Raw genomic sequence first — 18,608 nt, 5'->3', positions numbered from 1 at the left:
GGTTATGGGGCAATTAATGGGGTCTATGGGGTATTTATGGGGTCCTGGGGCAATTAATGGGGTCTATGGGGTATTAATGGGGTCTATGGGGTATTTAAGGGGGTATTTATGGGGTCTATGGGGTATTTATGGGGTAATTATGGGGTCTATGGGGTATTTAAGGGGGTTATGGGGCAATTAATGGGGTCTATGGGGTATTTATGGGGTATTTATGGGGTCTATGGGGTATTTATGGGGTAATTATGGGGTCTATGGGGTATTTAAGGGGGTTATGGGGCAATTAATGGGGTCTATGGGGTATTTATGGGGTATTTATGGGGTCTATGGTGTATTTATGGGGTAATTATGGGGTCTATGGGGTATTTAAGGGGGTTATGGGACAATTAATGGGGTCTATGGGGTATTTATGGGGTATTTATGGGGTCTATGGGGTATTTAATGGGGTAATTGTTTTCTATGGGGCAGTTGTTCCCCCCTTTCCAGGCCATGCAGCGAAGGGGGCACGGAGCCGTGGGGGGCACAGGTGGGTTCTGACCCCATAACCCGCCCCATAACCTGCCCCACAACCTGCCCCATAACCTGCCCCATAACCCGCCCCATAACCCCATAACCAGCCCCATAACCAGCCCCATAACCCACTCCATAGCCCCATAACCAGCCCCATAACCAGCCCCATAACCAGCCCCATAACCCCATAACCCACCCCATAACCCCATAACCCACCCCATAACCCCATAACCCGCCCCATAACCCACCCCATAACCTGCCCCATAACCCCATAACCTGCCCCATAGCCTGCCCCATAACCCCATAACCCGCCCCATAACCCACCCCATAACCTGCCCCATAACCCCATAACCAGCCCCATAACCCACCCTATAACCCCATAACCCGCCCCATAATCCGCCCCATAACCTGCCCCATAACCCCATAACCAGCCCCATAACCCACCCTATAACCCCATAACCCGCCCCATAACCCACCCCATAACCTGTCCCATAACCCCATAACCGGCCCCATAACCTGCCCCATAACCCCATAACCCCATAACCTGCCCCATAACCCACCCCATAACCCCATAACCGGCCCCATAACCTGCCCCATAACCTGCCCCATAACTCCATAACCCACCCCATAACCTGTCCCATAACCCAGCCCCATAACCCCATAACCAGCCCCATAACCAGCCCCATAACCAGCCCCATAACCTGCCCCATAACCTGCCCCATATCCAGCCCCATAACCAGCCCCATAACCAGCCCCATAACCTGCCCCATAACCAGCCCCATAACCAGCCCCATAACCCACCCCATAACCCACCCCATAGCCCCATAACCTTCCCCATAACCAGCCCCATAACCCACCCCATAACCCACCCCATAACCCACCCCATAACCCACCCCATAACCAGCCCCATAACCCCATAACCCACCCCATAGCCCCATAACCTTCCCCATAACCCGCCCCATAACCCGCCCCATAACCAGCCCCATAACCAGCCCCATAACCCACCCCATAACCTTCCCCATAACCCGCCCCATAACCCGCCCCATAACCCCATAACCTGCCCCATAACCTGCCCCGTAACCTTCCCCATAACCAGCCCCATAACCCACCCTATAACCCGCCCCATATCCAGCCACATAACCCGCCCCATAACCAGCCACATAACCAGCCCCATAACCCACCCCCATAACCAGCCCCATAACCTGCCCCATAACCCCATAACCTGCCCCAAAACCCACCCCATATCCAGCCCCATAACCCGCCCCATAACCCACCCCAAAACCCACCCCATAACCCCATAACCCCATAACCTGCCCCATAACCCCATAACCAGCCCCATAACCAGCCCCATAACCCACCCTATAACCCTATAACCCGCCCCATAACCCGCCCCATAACCCACCACATAACCCCATAACCTGCCCCATAACCCCATAACCCACCCCATAACTCGCCCCATAACCCCATAACCCACCCCATAACCCCATAACCCGCCCCATAACCCACCCCATAACCCACCCCATAACCCCATAACCAGCCCCATAACCCCATAACCTGCCCCATAACCTGCCCCATAACCCGCCCCATAACCTGCCCCACAACCTGCCCCATAACCTGCCCCATAACCCCATAACCCACCCCATAACCCCATAACCCCATAACCTGCCCCATAACCTGGGGGGGTCTCTTAAAGGGGCAACACCCCCTTAATACGATGTGGGTCCCTTTAGGTTGTGGGTCAGCCCCACAACTGACCCTGGTCAGTGACTCGGAGGATGAGGAGCCTCCATTGCAATGTAAGTCTATGGGGTCAGTGGGGTTATTATAGGGGATCTATGGGGCAGGGGATCTATGGGGCTGGGGGATCTATGGGGCGGGGGATCTATGGGGCGGGGGATCTATGGGGGAGGGGATCTATGGGGCGGGGGATCTATGGGGCGGGGGATCTATGGGGGAGGGGATCTATGGGGCGGGGGATCTATGGGGCAGGGGATCTATGGGGCAGGGGATCTATGGGGCGGGGGATCTATGGGGGAGGGGATCTATGGGGCGGGGGATCTATGGGGGAGGGGATCTATGGGGCGGGGGATCTATGGGGCGGGGGATCTATGGGGCAGGGGGATCTATGGGGCGGGGGGATCTATGGGGCGGGAGATCTATGGGGCGGGAGATCTATGGGGCGGGGGATCTATGGGGCTGGGGGATCTATGGGGCGGGGGATCTATGGGGCGGGGGATCTATGGGGCGGGGGGATCTATGGGGCGGGGGATCTATGGGGCGGGGGATCTATGGGGCGGGGGATCTATGGGGCAGGAGATCTATGGGGCAGGGGATCTATGGGGCGGGGGATCTATGGGGCGGGGGATCTATGGGGCGGGGGGATCTATGGGGCGGGGGGATCTATGGGGCGGGGGATCTATGGGGCAGGGGATCTATGGGGCGGGGGATCTATGGGGCTGGGGATCTATGGGGCGGGGGCTCTATGGGGCAGGGGATCTATGGGGCGGGGGATCTATGGGGCAGGGGATCTATGGGGCGGGGGATCTATGGGGCGGGGGATCTATGGGGCGGGAGATCTATGGGGCGGGGGATCTATAGGGCAGGAGATCTATGGGGCGGGGGATCTATGGGGTCTCTTCAATCCCCCCCCCCTGCCCCATTGCAGGTCCCAGTGATGCTTCCTCCCCACAAGTGGTGGCTGAGAGGTAAGTGGGGGCCAACTTATGGGGCTGGGATCTATGGGGTGGGATGGGGCTGACCCCCTTGGCCCCATATAGAGACCCCTATAACCCCATCAGTTATGGGGCTGACCCCCTTGGCCCCATATAGAGCCCCCTATAACCCCATTAGTTATGGGGCTGACCCCCTTGGCCCCATATAGAGACCCATAGAGACCCCCCAGCCCCATATAGAGACCCATAGAGACCCCCCAACCCCATTAGTTATGGGGCTGACCCCCATATAGAGCCCCATATAACCCCATTAGTTATGGGGCTGACCCCCATATAGAGCCCCCTATAACCCCATTAGTTATGGGGCTGACCCCCATATGGAGCCCCATATAACCCCATTAGTTATGGGGCTGACCCTATAACCCCATTGTATCCCATACAGTGACGTGGATGAAGCCGACGTGACCCCAAACCTGGGAGGCCCCAAAAAGCTCCTTTTTGACCCCAAAAATCCCATTAATCGACCCCAAAACCATCCCCATAGGAGCCATAACGGGGCCCCATTGACCCCAGACCCACATATAGGGGACCCTGTATTGGATCCTATAAGAGACCCCATAAGGGACCCTATAAAGGACCCCATAAGAGACCCTATAAGTGACCCCATAAGTGACCCCATAAGGGACCCCATAAGAGACCCCATAAGGGACCCTATATTGGATCCTATAAGGGACCCCATAAGAGACCCTATAAGGGACCCTGTATTGGACCCCATAAGGGACCCTATAGGAGACCCCATAAGGGACCCTATAAGTGACCCTATAAGGGACCCTATGAGCCATAAGGGGGCCCCATTGACCCCAGACCCACATATAGGGGACCCTATATTGGATCCTATAAGGGACCCTATAAGTGACCCCATAAGGGACCCTATATTGGATCCAATAAGGGACCCCATAAGAGACCCCATAAGGGACCCCATAAGTGACCCCATAAGTGACCCCATAAGGGACCCCATAAGGGACCCCATAAGGGACCCTATATTGGATCCTATAAGAGACCCTATAAGGGACCCTATAAAGGACCCTATAAGGGACCCTATAAGAGACCCCATAAGGGACCCTATAAGAGACCCCATAAGAGACCATATAAGAGACCCCATAAGTGACCCCATAAGGGACCCTATATTGGATCCTATAAGTGACCCCATAAGTGACCCCATAAGGGACCCCATAAGGGATCCTATAAGGGACCCTATAAAGGACCCTATAAAGGACCCTATAAGGGACCCTATATTGGATCCTATAAGGGACCCCATAAGGGACCCTATAAAGGACCCTATAGGGGACCCTAAAGAGCCCAGCAATGGATTTGGGGTGACGGAGGGGGATGATATAGGGCCTGAGAGACCCCATAAGGGCCAAGAGGTGGATAATGAGGGGGATATGGGGTCTATGGGGCGGCCCTGTAAGCACCAGCAGACCCCAAACCCACCCTATAGGGGTCCTGGGTTTATAGGGGGCGGCCATAAGGATATAGGGGATTTATTTAGGATCGACAGCGATACGGATGGGGACGAGGACATTGAGTCTATGGGGCGCCCCATAGGGACCCCAAAAGGCTTCAATGGGGCTGATGGGGGGATGGAGACCCCAAAAGACCCTAAAGACCCCATAAGACCCCATAGACCCCATAAGGATCCAGCTGTGCCTATGGAGACCCCAAATATGGGCCCTATAGGGTCTCAGGTTGGATATATGGGATTGGAGGTGGATAGTGATACAGATATAGATGAGGAAGACCCTAAACCAGATGATCCCACCCTAAAAGACCCCATAAGACCCCATAGACCCCATAAGGATCCAGCTGTCCCTATGGAGACCCCAAAAGACCCTAAAGACCCCATAAGACCCCATAGACCCCATAAGGATCCAGTTGTGGGGATGGAGACCCCAAATATGGGCCCTATAGGGTCTCAGGTTGGAGATATGGGATTGGAGACCCCAAATCCCGACCCTAAAGACCCCATAAGACCCCATAGACCCCATAAGGATCCAGCTGTCCCTATGGAGACCCCAAAAGACCCTAAAGACCCCATAAGACCCCATAGACCCCATAAGGATCCAGTTGTCCCTATGGAGACCCCAAAAGACCCTAAAGACCCCATAAGACCCCATAGACCCCATAAGGATCCAGATATGGTGATGGAGACCCCAAATCCCGACCCTAAAGACCCCATAAGACCCCATAGACCCCATAAGGATCCAGCTGTCCCTATGGAGACCCCAAAAGACCCTAAAGACCCCATAAGACCCCATAGACCCCATAAGGATCCAGTTGTACCTATGGAGACGCCAAATCCTGACCCTAAAGACCCCATAAGACCCCATAGACCCCATAAGGATCCAGTTGTCCCTATGGAGACCCCAAAAGACCCTAAAGACCCCATAAGACCCCATAGACCCCATAAGGATCCAGCTGTGGGGATGGAGACCCCAAATATGGACCCTAAAGACCCCATAAGACCCAATAGACCCCATAAGGATCCAGCTGTCCCTATGGAGACCCCAAAAGACCCTAAAGACCCCATAAGACCCCATAGACCCCATAAGGATCCAGTTGTGGTGATGGAGACCCCAAATCCAGACCCTAAAGACCCCATAAGACCCCATAGACCCCATAAGGATCCAGCTGTGGGGATGGAGACCCCAAATCCCGACCCTAAAGACCCCATAAGACCCCATAGACCCCATAAGGATCCAGTTGTCCCTATGGAGACCCCAAATCCGGACCCTAAAGACCCCATAAGACCCCATAGACCCCATAAGGATCCAGTTGTGGTGATGGAGACCCCAAATCCAGACCCTAAAGACCCCATAAGACCCCATAGACCCCATAAGGATCCAGCTGTCCCTATGGAGACACCAAAAGACCCTAAAGACCCCATAAGACCCCATAGACCCCATAAGGATCCAGTTGTGGGGATGGAGACCCCAAATCCTGACCCTAAAGACCCCATAAGACCCCATAGACCCCATAAGGATCCAGCTGTCCCTATGGAGACCCCAAATATGGACCCTAAAGACCCCATAAGACCCCATAGACCCCATAAGGATCCAGCTGTCCCTATGGAGACCCCAAATATGGGCCCTATAGGGTCTCAGGTTGGATATATGGGATTGGAGACCCCAAATATGGACCCTAAAGACCCCATAAGACCCCATAGACCCCTTAAGGATCCAGTTGTGCCTATGGAGACCCCAAAAGACCCTAAAGACCCTATAAGACCCCATAGACCCCATAAGGATCCAGCTGTCCCTATGGAGACCCCAAATCCTGACCCTAAAGACCCCATAAGACCCCATAGACCCCATAAGGATCCAGCTGTGGGGATGGAGACCCCAAAAGACCCTAAAGACCCCATAAGACCCCATAGACCCCATAAGGATCCAGTTGTGCCTATGGAGACCCCAAAAGACCCTAAAGACCCCATAAGATCCCATAGACCCCATAAGGATCCAGCTGTTCCTATGGAGACCCCAAATCCTGACCCTAAAGACCCCATAAGACCCCATAGACCCCATAAGGATCCAGTTGTACCTATGGAGACCCCAAAAGACCCTAAAGACCCCATAAGACCCCATAGACCCCATAAGGATCCAGCTGTGGGGATGGAGACCCCAAATCCTGACCCTAAAGACCCCATAAGACCCCATAGACCCCATAAGGATCCAGCTGTGCCTATGGAGACCCCAAATCCTGACCCTAAAGACCCCATAAGACCCCATAGACCCCATAAGGATCCAGCTGTCCCTATGGAGACCCCAAATATGGGCCCTATAGGGTCTCAGGTTGGATATATGGGATTGGAGGTGGACAGTGATACAGATATAGATGAGGAAGACCCTAAACCAGATGATCCCACCCTAAAAGACCCCATAAGACCCCATAGACCCCATAAGGATCCAGTTGTGGGGATGGAGACCCCAAATCCTGACCCTAAAGACCCCATAAGACCCCATAGACCCCATAAGGATCCAGATGTGGTGATGGAGACCCCAAATCCTGACCCTAAAGACCCCATAAGACCCCATAGACCCCATAAGGATCCAGCTGTTCCTATGGAGACCCCAAATATGGACCCTAAAGACCCCATAAGACCCCATAGACCCCATACGGATCCTGTTGTGGTGATGGAGACCCCAAAAGACCCTAAAGACCCCATAAGACCCCATAGACCCCATAAGGATCCAGTTGTGGTGATGGAGACCCCAAATATGGACCCTAAAGACCCCATAAGACCCCATAGACCCCATAAGGATCCAGTTGTACCTATGGAGACCCCAAAAGACCCTAAAGACCCCATAAGACCCCATAGACCCCATAAGGATCCAGTTGTCCCTATGGAGACCCCAAATATGGGCCCTAAAGACCCCATAAGACCCCATAGACCCCATAAGGATCCAGCTGTGCCTATGGAGACCCCAAATCCAGACCCTAAAGACCCCATAAGACCCCATAGACCCCATAAGGATCCAGCTGTTCCCATTAACCCTTATGGGGTCCATAGGGATGAATTGCCCCCCATTCAAAACCCCTGGACCCAAATCCGACCCCATAACCCGAACAATGGGGACGATGGGGGGCAGAGAGACCCCAAACATGAGGATTCGACCCCAAAAAGGCCACGTTTGACCCCAAAATGTGACGATTTGACCCCAAAAAGCCCCGATTCGGCCCTATATAGGGCTATAGGGTCCCCCATAGACACCAATGGGATACAGGGACTCAATGGGGAGACCCCAAAATCGCCGGATTTGACCCCAAATGATGAGAGCGACATTGAAGGTGAGTGTTATATGGGACCCCCCCCTTGATCCTATAACCCCCCCCTATATCCCCCCCTTATCTCTTATCTCTTATCTCTTATCTCTTATCTCTTATCTCTTATCTCTTCCCCCCCCCCCATATTCAGATGACCCCGATCTCTTCCTCGCCCCCACCCAGAACTTCCTGCCCCCCCCAGCACAAGGTAAGAGACCCCCCACCCCATATAACCCTATAGGGACCCTATAGACCCCCCCCCCCATATAATCCTATAGGGACCCTATAGACCCCATAACCCCACATATAACCCTATAGGGATCCCATAGACCCCATAACCCCCCATATAACCCTATAGGGATCCCATAGACCCCATAACCCCCCATATAACCCTATAGGGATCCCATAGAACCCATAACCCCCCATATAACCCTATAGGGATCCCATAGAACCCATAACCCCCCATATAACCCTATAGGGATCCCATAGACCCCATAACCCCCCATATAACCCTATAGAGATCCCATAGACCCCATAACCCCCCATATAACCCTATAGGGATCCCATAGACCTCATAACCCCCCATATAACCCTATAGGGACCCTATAGACCCCATAACCCCCCATATAACCCTATAGGGATCCCATAGACCCCATAACCCCCCATATAACCCTATAGGGACCCTATAGACCCCCCCCACCCCATATAACCCTATAGGGATCCATAGACACCCCATAACCCCCCATATAACCCTATAGGGATCCCATAGACCCCCCCACCCCATATAACCCTATAGGGACCCTATAGACCCCATAACCCCCCATATAACCCTATAGGGATCCCATAGACCCCATAACCCCCCATATAACCCTATAGGGACCCTATAGACCCCATAACCCCCCATATAACCCTATAGGGATCCCATAGACCCCATAACCCCCCATATAACCCTATAGGGATCCCATAGACCCCATAACCCCCCATATAACCCTATAGGGATCCCATAGACCCCATAACCCCCCATATAACCCTATAGGGACCCCATAGACCCCATAACCCCCCATATAACCCTATAGGGATCCCATAGACCCCCCCACCCCATATAACCCTATAGGGACCCTATAGACCCCATAACCCCCCATGTAACCCTATAGGGACCCTATAGACCCCATAACCCCCCATATAACCCTATAGGGACCCTATAGACCCCATAACCCCCCATATAACCCTATAGGGATCCCATAGACCCCCCCCCCACCCCATATAACCCTATAGGGATCCCATAGAACCCATAACCCCCCATATAACCCTATAGGGATCCATAGACACCCCCCCACCCCATATAACCCTATAGGGATCCCATAAACCCCCCCCACCCCATATAACCCTATAGGGATCCCATAGACCCCCCCTATAACCCTATAGGGATCCCATAGACCCCATAACCCCCCATAAAACCCTATAGGGACCCTATAGACTCACCCACCCTATATAATCCTATAGGGATCCCATAGACCCCATAACCCCCCATATAACCCTATAGGGATCCCATAGACCCCATAACCCCCCATATAATCCTATAGGGATCCCATAGACCCCATAACCCCCCATATAACCCTATAGGGATCCCATAGACCCCATAACCCCCCATATAACCCTATAGGGATCCCATAGACCCCATAACCCCCCATATAACCCTATAGGGATCCCATAAACCCCCCCCCCCCCATATAACCCTATAGGGACCACCCCCCCTTTAAACCTATAGGGATCCCATAGACCCCCCCCCACTCCCCATATAACCCTATAGGGACCCTATAGACCCCCCCCCCCCCATATAACCCTATAGGGACCCTATAGACCCCATAACCCCCCATATAACCCTATAGGGATCCCATAGACCCCATAACCCCCCATATAACCCTATAGGGATCCCATAGACCCCATAACCCCCCATATAACCCTATAGGGATCCCATAGACCCCATAACCCCCCATATAACCCTTTAGAGATCCCATAGACCCCCCCCACCCCATATAACCCTATAAGGATCCCATAGACCCCATAACCCCCCATATAACCCTATAGGGATCCCATAGACCCCATAACCCCCTATATAACCCTATAGGGATCCCATAGACCCCATAACCCCCCCATATAACCCTATAGGGATCACATAGACCCCATAACCCCCCATATAACCCTATAGGGATCCATAGACACCCCCACTCCCCATATAACCCTATAGGGATCCCATAGACCCCCCACACCCCATATAACCCTATAGGGATCCCATAGACCCCCCCCCACCCCATATAACCCTATAGGGATCCCATAGACCCCATAACCCCCCATATCCCCCTATAGGGATCCCATATAACCCCCCTTTATCCCCTATAGGATCCTGCCCCCTATGGGACCCCGATGAACCCACCCAGTGCTTCTACCGACCCCAAGAGGAAGAGGAGGACGAAGACCCCCCCCAACCCCATATAGACCCCAATATTGCACCCCATAAGGACCCAGGAGCCTTCGGAGACCCCAACGAGGACGTGAGTGGGGCCGGACCCCCCCATAGGGGTCCCCATAGTGTCCCTATAGGGTCAGACCCCCCCATAACCACCCCATAGGGTTCAATGGGGGTCCCCATAGTGTCCCTATGGGGTCAGACCCCCCCCATAACCCCCCCTATAGGGTTCAATGGGGTCCCCATAGTGTCCCTATAGGGTCAGACCCCCCATAACCACCCCATAGGGTTCAATGGGGGTCCCTATGGGGTCACACTCATAGACCCCCCCCCCATAGGGTTCAATGGGGTCCCCATAGTGTCCCTATAGGGTCAGACCCCCCCCCATAGGGTCACACTCATAGACCCCCCCCATAGGGTTCAATGGGGTCCCCATAGTGTCCCCATAGGGTCAGACCCCCCATAACCACCCCATAGGGTTCAATGGGGGTCCCTATAGGATCACACTCATAGACCCCCCCCATAGGGTTCAATGGGGTCCCCATAGTGTCCCTATAGGGTCAGACCCCCCCCCCCATAGGGTCACACACATAGACCCCCCCCCATAGGGTCACACACATAGACCCCCCCCCCCCCATAGGGTTCAATGGGTGTCCCTATGGGGTCACACACATAGACCCCCCCCCATAGGGTTCAATGGGGGTCCCCATAGTGTCCCTATAGGGTCAGACCCCCCCATAACCACCCTATAGGGTTCAATGGGGTCCCCATAGTGTCCCTATAGGGTCAGACCCCCCCCATAGGGTTCAATAGGGGTCCCCATAGTGTCCCCATAGGGTCAGACCCCCCATAACCACCCCATAGGGTTCAATGGGGGTCCCCATAGTGTCCCTATGGGGTCAGACCCCCCCATCACCCCCCCATAGGGTTCAATGGGGGTCCCCATAGTGTCCCTATGGGGTCAGACCCCCCCATAACCACCCCATAGGGTTCAATGGGGGTCCCCATAGTGTCCCTATAGGGTCAGACCCCCCCCAATAGGGTCACACTCATAGACCCCCCCCATAGGGTTCAATGGGGGTCCCCATAGTGTCCCTATAGGGTCAGACCCCCCATATAACCCCCCCATAGGGTTCAATGGGGGTCCCTATAGTGTCCCTATAGGGTCAGAGCCCCCCATAACCCCCCTATAGGGTTCAATGGGGGTCCCCATAGTGTCCCTATGGGGTCAGACCCCCCCATAAACCCCCATAGGGTTCAATGGGGGTCCCCATAGTGTCCCTATGGGGTCAGACCCCCCATAACCACCCCATAGGGTTCAATGGGGTCCCCATAGTGTCCCTATAGGGTCAGACCCCCCCCATAGGGTTCAATGGGGGTCCCCATAGTGACCCTATAGGGTCCCACCCCAATAACCTCCCCCCCATTCAATCCTATAGGGCGGAGCCAAAGCAGAAGTGGGCGGAGCTAAAGCGAAAAGGGGCGGAGCCAATGCAGAAGTGGGCGGAGCTAAAGCGAAAAGGGGCGGAGCCAGAGAACAAGTGGGCGGAGCCAAAGCAAAAAAGGGCGTGGCTAAAGCAAAAGGAGGCGGAGCTAAGGCAGAAAGAGGCGGGGCTACGGCAGAAGTGGGCGTGGCTACGATAAGCCCCGCCCCCTTGCGTCGCAGTCTCCGCCTATTGGCCAAGCTCCTCCCACCTGACCCCGGAAGTGGGCGTGGCCAAGAAGAGCCCCGCCCCCAGAGGGGAGGCCACGCCCCTCCCCGTAAGAAAGCACGGGTGGGTGTGGCCGGGGGGCGGGGCTTAAGGGAGTGGGCGGGGCTAATGGGTGGGGGCTGGCTGCTGATTGGTGCATTCAATGGGCGGGGCTTCGGGGTAAATCCTGGCTGCTGATTGGTGCGTTGAAGGGGCGGGGCTTAATGCGGGAGAGGGGCGGGGCTTGGGGGTGGATCCTGGCTGCTGATTGGTGCGTTCGGTGGGCGGGGCTTAATGTGGGAGTGGGCGGGGCTAATGGGTGGGGGCTGGCTGCTGATTGGTGCGTTGAAGGGCCGGGGCTTAATGTGGGAGAGGGGCGGGGCTTCGGGGTGGATCCTGGCTGCTGATTGGTGCGTTCGGTGGGCGGGGCTTAATGAGGGAGTGGGCGGGGCTAATGGGTGGGGGCTGGCTGCTGATTGGTGCGTTGAAGGGGCGGGGCTTAATGAGGGAGTGGGCGGGGCTTCGGGGTGGGTCCTGGCTGCTGATTGGTGGGTTTAATGAGGGGGGTGGGGCTTAATGGAGGGGGCGAGGCTCATTGGAATGGGGCGTGGTCTCATTTGCATAGCTCCGCCCACCGGATGATGAGCCTGATGACGTCACCGGGCCTAAGCTCCGCCCACGAGGAAGCTCCGCCTCCTCTGGCCCCAAGGTTTGAGCCCACGGAAACCATTGGGCCCCATAGACCCCATAGAGACCCCATATAGCACCATATCCCCCCCATAGAGCCCATAGAGACCCCATATCCACCCCATAGACCCCATAGAGACCCCAAATAGACCCCATATCCCCCCCAGAGACCCCATAGAGACCCCATAGAGCCCCATATCCCCCCCATAGACCCCATAGAGACCCCATAGACCCCCCCATAGGCCCCATATAGCCCCCCATATCCCCCCCGTAGACCCCATAGAGACCCCATATCCCCCCCATAGACCCCATATAGCCCCATATCCCCCCCCATAGACCCCATAGAGTCCCCATATCCCCCCCATAGACCCCATAGAGACCCCATATCCCCCCATAGACCCCATATAGCCCCATATCCCCCCCATAGACCCCATATAGCCCCATATCCCCCCCATAGACCCCATAGAGACCCCATATCCCCCCCATAGACCCCATATAGCCCCATATCCCCCCCATAGACCCCATAGAGACCCCATAGGCCCCATAGAGACCCCATAGACCCCATATAGACCCCCCGTATCCCCCATATTCCCCTCTATATCCCCATATCCCCCCTATATCCCCCCATACCCCCTCTAATCTGCCCCATATCCCCCTATATCCCCCCATATCCCCACATATCCCCCCCATATCCCCCCATATCCCCCTATATCCCCCCTATATCCCCCCATATGCCCCTACACCCCCTTTAACCTGCCCCATATCCCCCCTATATCCCCCTATATCCCCCCATATCCCCCCATACCCCCCCCATATCCCCCCATATCCCCCCCATATCCCCCCTATATCCACCCATATCCCCCCATACCCCTGCCATATCCCCCCTATATCACCTATACCCCACATATACCCCCCTATATCCCCCCATATCCCCCCTATACACCCCATATACCCCCCCATAAGACCCCATATCCTCCCCATATCCCCCCCATATCCCCCCATACCCCCTCTAATCTGCCCTATATCCCCCCTATATCCCCATATACCCTCTATATCCCCCCTATATCCCCCCTATATCCCCCCATATTCCCCCATATCCCCCCTATATCCCCCCATATACCCCCCCATAAGACCCCATATCCCCCCTATATCCCCCTATATCCCCTTATATCCCATATACCCCCCCATATCCCCCCATACTCCCTCTAACCTGCCCCATATCCCCCTATACCCCCAGGTCCTATTCACAGGGGTGGTTCCCCCCCCCCCCCCCGTTGGCCTCCCTCTGTTCCTTGGGGGGCTCCGTGTCCCCCCATATCCCCCCTATATCCCCCCATATCCCCCCATATCCCCCCTATATACCCTCTATATCCCCATATCCCCCCTATATCCCCCCATATCCCCCCTATATCACCTATACACCCCATATACCCCCCCATAAGACCCCATATCCCCCCCATATCCCTCCATACCCCCTCTAATCTGCCCTATATATCCCCTATATCCCCTATATACCCCCCATATCCCCCCATATGCCCCCTATATCCCCCCATATCCCCCCTATATCCCCTATATCCCCTTATATCCCCATATACCCCCCCATAAGACCCCATATCCCCCCCATATCCCCCCATATCCCCCCATATCCCCCTATATCCCCCCAGATCCCCCCTATATCCCCTATATCCCCTTATATCCCCATATACCCCCCCATAAGACCCCATATACCTCCCATATCCCCCTATATCCCCCCATATCCCCCCATACCCCATCTAATCTGCCCTATATCCCCATATCCCCCCTATATCCCCCCCATATCCCCCCCATATCCCCCTATATCCCCCCATATCCCCCCCATATCCCCCTATATCCCCCCCATATCCCCCCTATATACCCTATACCCCCCTTATATCCCCCCATAACCCCCATATCCCCCCCCTATCCAGGTCCTATTCACAGGGGTGGTTCCCCCCCCCCCCCTGTTGGCCTCCCTCTGTTCCTTGGGGGGCTCCGTGTCCCCCTATATCCCCCATATCCCCCTATATCCCCCTATATCCCCCTATATCCCCCCATATCCCCCCATACCCCCCCATGTCCCCCCCATATCCCCCCCATATCCCCCCATATCCCCCTATACCCCCCCATACCCCCTCTAACCTGCCCTATACCCCCCTTATACCCCCCTTATATCCCCCTATATCCCCCCATATCCCCCCATATCCCCCCCATATCCCCCTATATCCCCTTATATCCCCATATACCCCCCCATAAGACCCTATACCCCCTCTAACCTGCCCCATATCCCCCCCATATCCCCCTATATCCCCCTATATCCCCCCTATATCCCCCCATATGCCCCTATACCCCTCTAACCTGCCCTATACCCCCCCTATATCCCCTATATCCCCCCTATATCCCCCATACCCCCTCTAACCTGCCCTATATCCCCCTATACCCCCCTTATATCCCCCTATATCCCCCCATATCCCCCCATATCCCCCTATATCCCCCCATATCCCCCCTATATCCCCCCATATCCCCCCATATCCCCCCATATCCCCCCTATATCCCCCCTATATCCCCCTATATCCCCATATCCCCCCCATATCCTCCCTATATCCCTCTATATCCCCCCATATCCCCCCCATATCCCCCCATATCCCCCCCATATCCCCCCTATATCCCCCCATATCCTTCCTATATCCCCCCATATCCCCCCTATATCCCCCCTATATCCCCCATATATCCCCCCTATATCCCCCTATATCCCCCTATATCCCCTTATATACCCCCATATCCCCCCCATATCCCCCTATATCCCCCCCATATCCCCCTATATCCCCCATATCCCCCCATATCCACCCTATATCCCCCCATACCCCCTCTAATCTGCCCCATATCCCCCCATAACCCCCTATATCCCCCCCTATATCCAGGTCCTATTCACAGGGGTGGTTCCCCCCCCCCCCCGTTGGCCTCCCTCTGTTCCTTGGGGGGCTCCGTGTCCCCCCATATCCCCCCTATATCCCCCCATATCCCCCCTATATCCCCCCATATCCCCCCATATCCCCCCTATATCCCCCCATATCCCCCCATATCCCCCTATATCCCCCCATATCCCCCTATATCCCCCCCATATCCCCCCATATCCCCCTATATCCCCCCATATCCCCCTTATATCCTCCCATAAGACCCCATACCCCCTCTAACCTGCCCCATATCCCCCCATATCCCCCCTATATCCCCCCATACCCCCCTATATCCCCCCATACCCCCTCTAACCTGCCCCATATCCCCCCCATATCCCCCTTTATCCCCTCATACCCCCTCTAACCTGCCCTATATCCCCCCATATCCCCCTATATCCCCCTATACCCCCCCATGCCCCCTCTAACCTGCCCTATATCACCCTATATAGGTCCTATTCACAGGGGTGGTTCCCCCCCCCCCCCTGTTGGCCTCCCTCTGTTCCTTGGGGGGCTCCGTGTCCCCCTGTGTCTATTCCTGCACCCACCTGGTCACCGACCGGCTCCGTCGTACGGTGAAGCTCCTTTGTGCCCTGGGACGAGGGATCCCCATCGTCAGCACCCAGTGGATCCAGGAGGTGGGTTCAAGGGGGGGGGGTCCCATTTTGGGGGGCATATGGGGGGATATGGGGGGGATATGGGGGGATATAGGGGGATATGGGGGGATATAGAGGGATATGGGGGGATATAGAGGGGATATGGGGGGATATAGGGGGATATAGGGGGGATATAGGGGATATAGGGGGGGATTTGGGGGGATATAGGGGATATAGGGGGATATAGGGGATATAGGGGGGATTTGGGGGATATAGGGGGGATATGGGTGGATATTGGGGGGATATGGGGGGATATAGGGGATATAGGGGGATATAGGGCAGGTTAGAGGGGCTATGGAGGGATATGGGGGGATATAAGGGGGTTATGGGGGATATAGGGGGGGATGTGGGGGGATATGGGGGGATATAGGGGGGATATAAGGGGCTGAATGGCTTCTGGGGGGGGAGAGAGTCAATAGGGGGGATATGGGGGGATATATGGGGGATATGGGGTATATAGGGGGATATGGGGGGATATAGAGGGATATGGGGGATATAGAGGGATATGGGGGATATAGAGGGGATATGGGGGATATAGGGGATATAGGGGATATAGGGGGGGATATGGGGGGATATGGGGGGGTATATGGGGGATATGGGGGGATATAGGGGGGATATGGGGGGATATAGGGGGGATATGGGGGGATATAGGGGGGATTTGGGGGGATATAGGGGGATATGGGGGGATATGGGGGGATATAAGGGGGATATGGGGGATATGGGGGGTATATGGGGTCTTATGGGGGGGTATATGGGGGATATAGGGGGATATGGGGGGATATAGGGGAGATATAGGGGGTATATGGGGGATATGGGGGGGATATAGGGGGATATAGGGGGGATATGGGGGGATATGGGGCAGGTTAGAGGAGCTATGGGAGGATATGGGGGGGATATGGGGGGATATGGGGGAAATAGGGGGGGATATGGGGGATATAGGGGGATATGGGGCAGATTAGAGGGGGTATGGGGGGATATATGGGGGATATGGGGGGGTATAGGGGGGAAATGGGGGGATATGGGGGGATATAGGGGGAATATGGGGGGATATAGGGGGATATGGGGGGATATAGGGGGATATAGGGGGATATGGGGTCTTATGGGGGGGTATATGGGGGATATGGGGGATATAGGGGGATATGGGGGGATATGGAGTCTTATGGGGGGGTATATGGGGATATGGGGGGATATAGGGGGATATGGGGGGATATGGAGTCTTATGGGGGGGTATATGGGGGATATGGGGGATATGGGGGAGATATAGGGGGGGTATGGGGGGATATAGGGGGGGTATGGGGGGATATTTGGGGGGTCTTATGGGGGTTATATGGGGGATATGGGGGGGTATATGGGGGATATAGGGGGATATAGGGGGGATATGGGGGGATAAGGGGGGATATAGGGGGATATGGGGGTTATATGGGGATATGGGGGTTATGGGGTCTTATGGGGGGTATAGGGGGATATAGGGGGATATGGGGGATATAGGGGGGATATGGAGGGATATAGGGGGGATATAGTGGGATATGGGGGGGATATAGGGGGATATGGGGTCATATGGGGGGGTATATGGGGGATATAGGGGGGATATGGGGGGTATAGGGGGATATGGGGGATATGGGGATATAGGGGGATATGGGGGAAATGGGGGATATAGGGGGGATATAGGGGGATATAGGGGGATATGGGGGGGATATAGGGGGATATGGGGGGATATGGGGGTGATATGGGGGGATATAGGGGGGATATGGGGGGATATGGGGCAGATTAGAGGGGGTATGGGGGGATATATGGGGGATATAGGGGGATATGGGGGGATATGGGGCAGGTTAGAGGGGCTATGGGGGTATATGGGGGGGATATAGGGGGGATATGGGGGTATATAGGGGGGATATGGGGTCTTATGGGGGGGTATATGGGGGATATAGGGGGGATATAGAGGGGGATGGGGGGGATATGGGGGGATATGGGGCAGATTAGAGGGGGTATGGGGGGATATATGGGGGATATGAGGGATATGGGGGGATATAGGGCAGGTTAGAGGGGCTATGGGGGGATTTAGAGGGATATAGGGGGGATATAGAGGGATATGGGGGGATATAGAGGGATATGGGGGGATATAGGGGATAATGGGGGGG

At 55.4% G+C, this 18,608-nt stretch overlaps 1 protein-coding gene across 1 annotated transcript in view; it reads left to right on the top strand.

Moving 5' to 3' along the window:
• MDC1 (mediator of DNA damage checkpoint 1) overlaps window positions 1-18,608 on the top strand; it is a 47,716-nt gene that overhangs the window by 1,542 nt on the left and 27,566 nt on the right. The window contains exons 2-10 of the mRNA XM_085532663.1: window positions 466-523; window positions 2,238-2,303; window positions 3,173-3,212; window positions 7,927-8,027; window positions 8,155-8,211; window positions 10,404-10,555; window positions 11,910-12,245; window positions 12,787-12,870; window positions 16,267-16,452. Coding sequence (XP_085388789.1) covers window positions 487-523; window positions 2,238-2,303; window positions 3,173-3,212; window positions 7,927-8,027; window positions 8,155-8,211; window positions 10,404-10,555; window positions 11,910-12,245; window positions 12,787-12,870; window positions 16,267-16,452 — 1,059 coding nt within the window. The 5' untranslated portion in view covers window positions 466-486. The remainder of the gene's footprint in view (window positions 1-465; window positions 524-2,237; window positions 2,304-3,172; window positions 3,213-7,926; window positions 8,028-8,154; window positions 8,212-10,403; window positions 10,556-11,909; window positions 12,246-12,786; window positions 12,871-16,266; window positions 16,453-18,608) is intronic.

This window comes from Coturnix japonica, unplaced genomic scaffold (genome assembly GCF_054131305.1).
Source record: "Coturnix japonica strain WE unplaced genomic scaffold, WE-NBRP24 Scf050, whole genome shotgun sequence".
Taxonomy (NCBI): Eukaryota; Metazoa; Chordata; class Aves; order Galliformes; family Phasianidae; genus Coturnix; species Coturnix japonica.
Note: the sequence above shows the minus strand (reverse complement) of the source record. Positions and strands in the feature narration are given on the sequence as shown.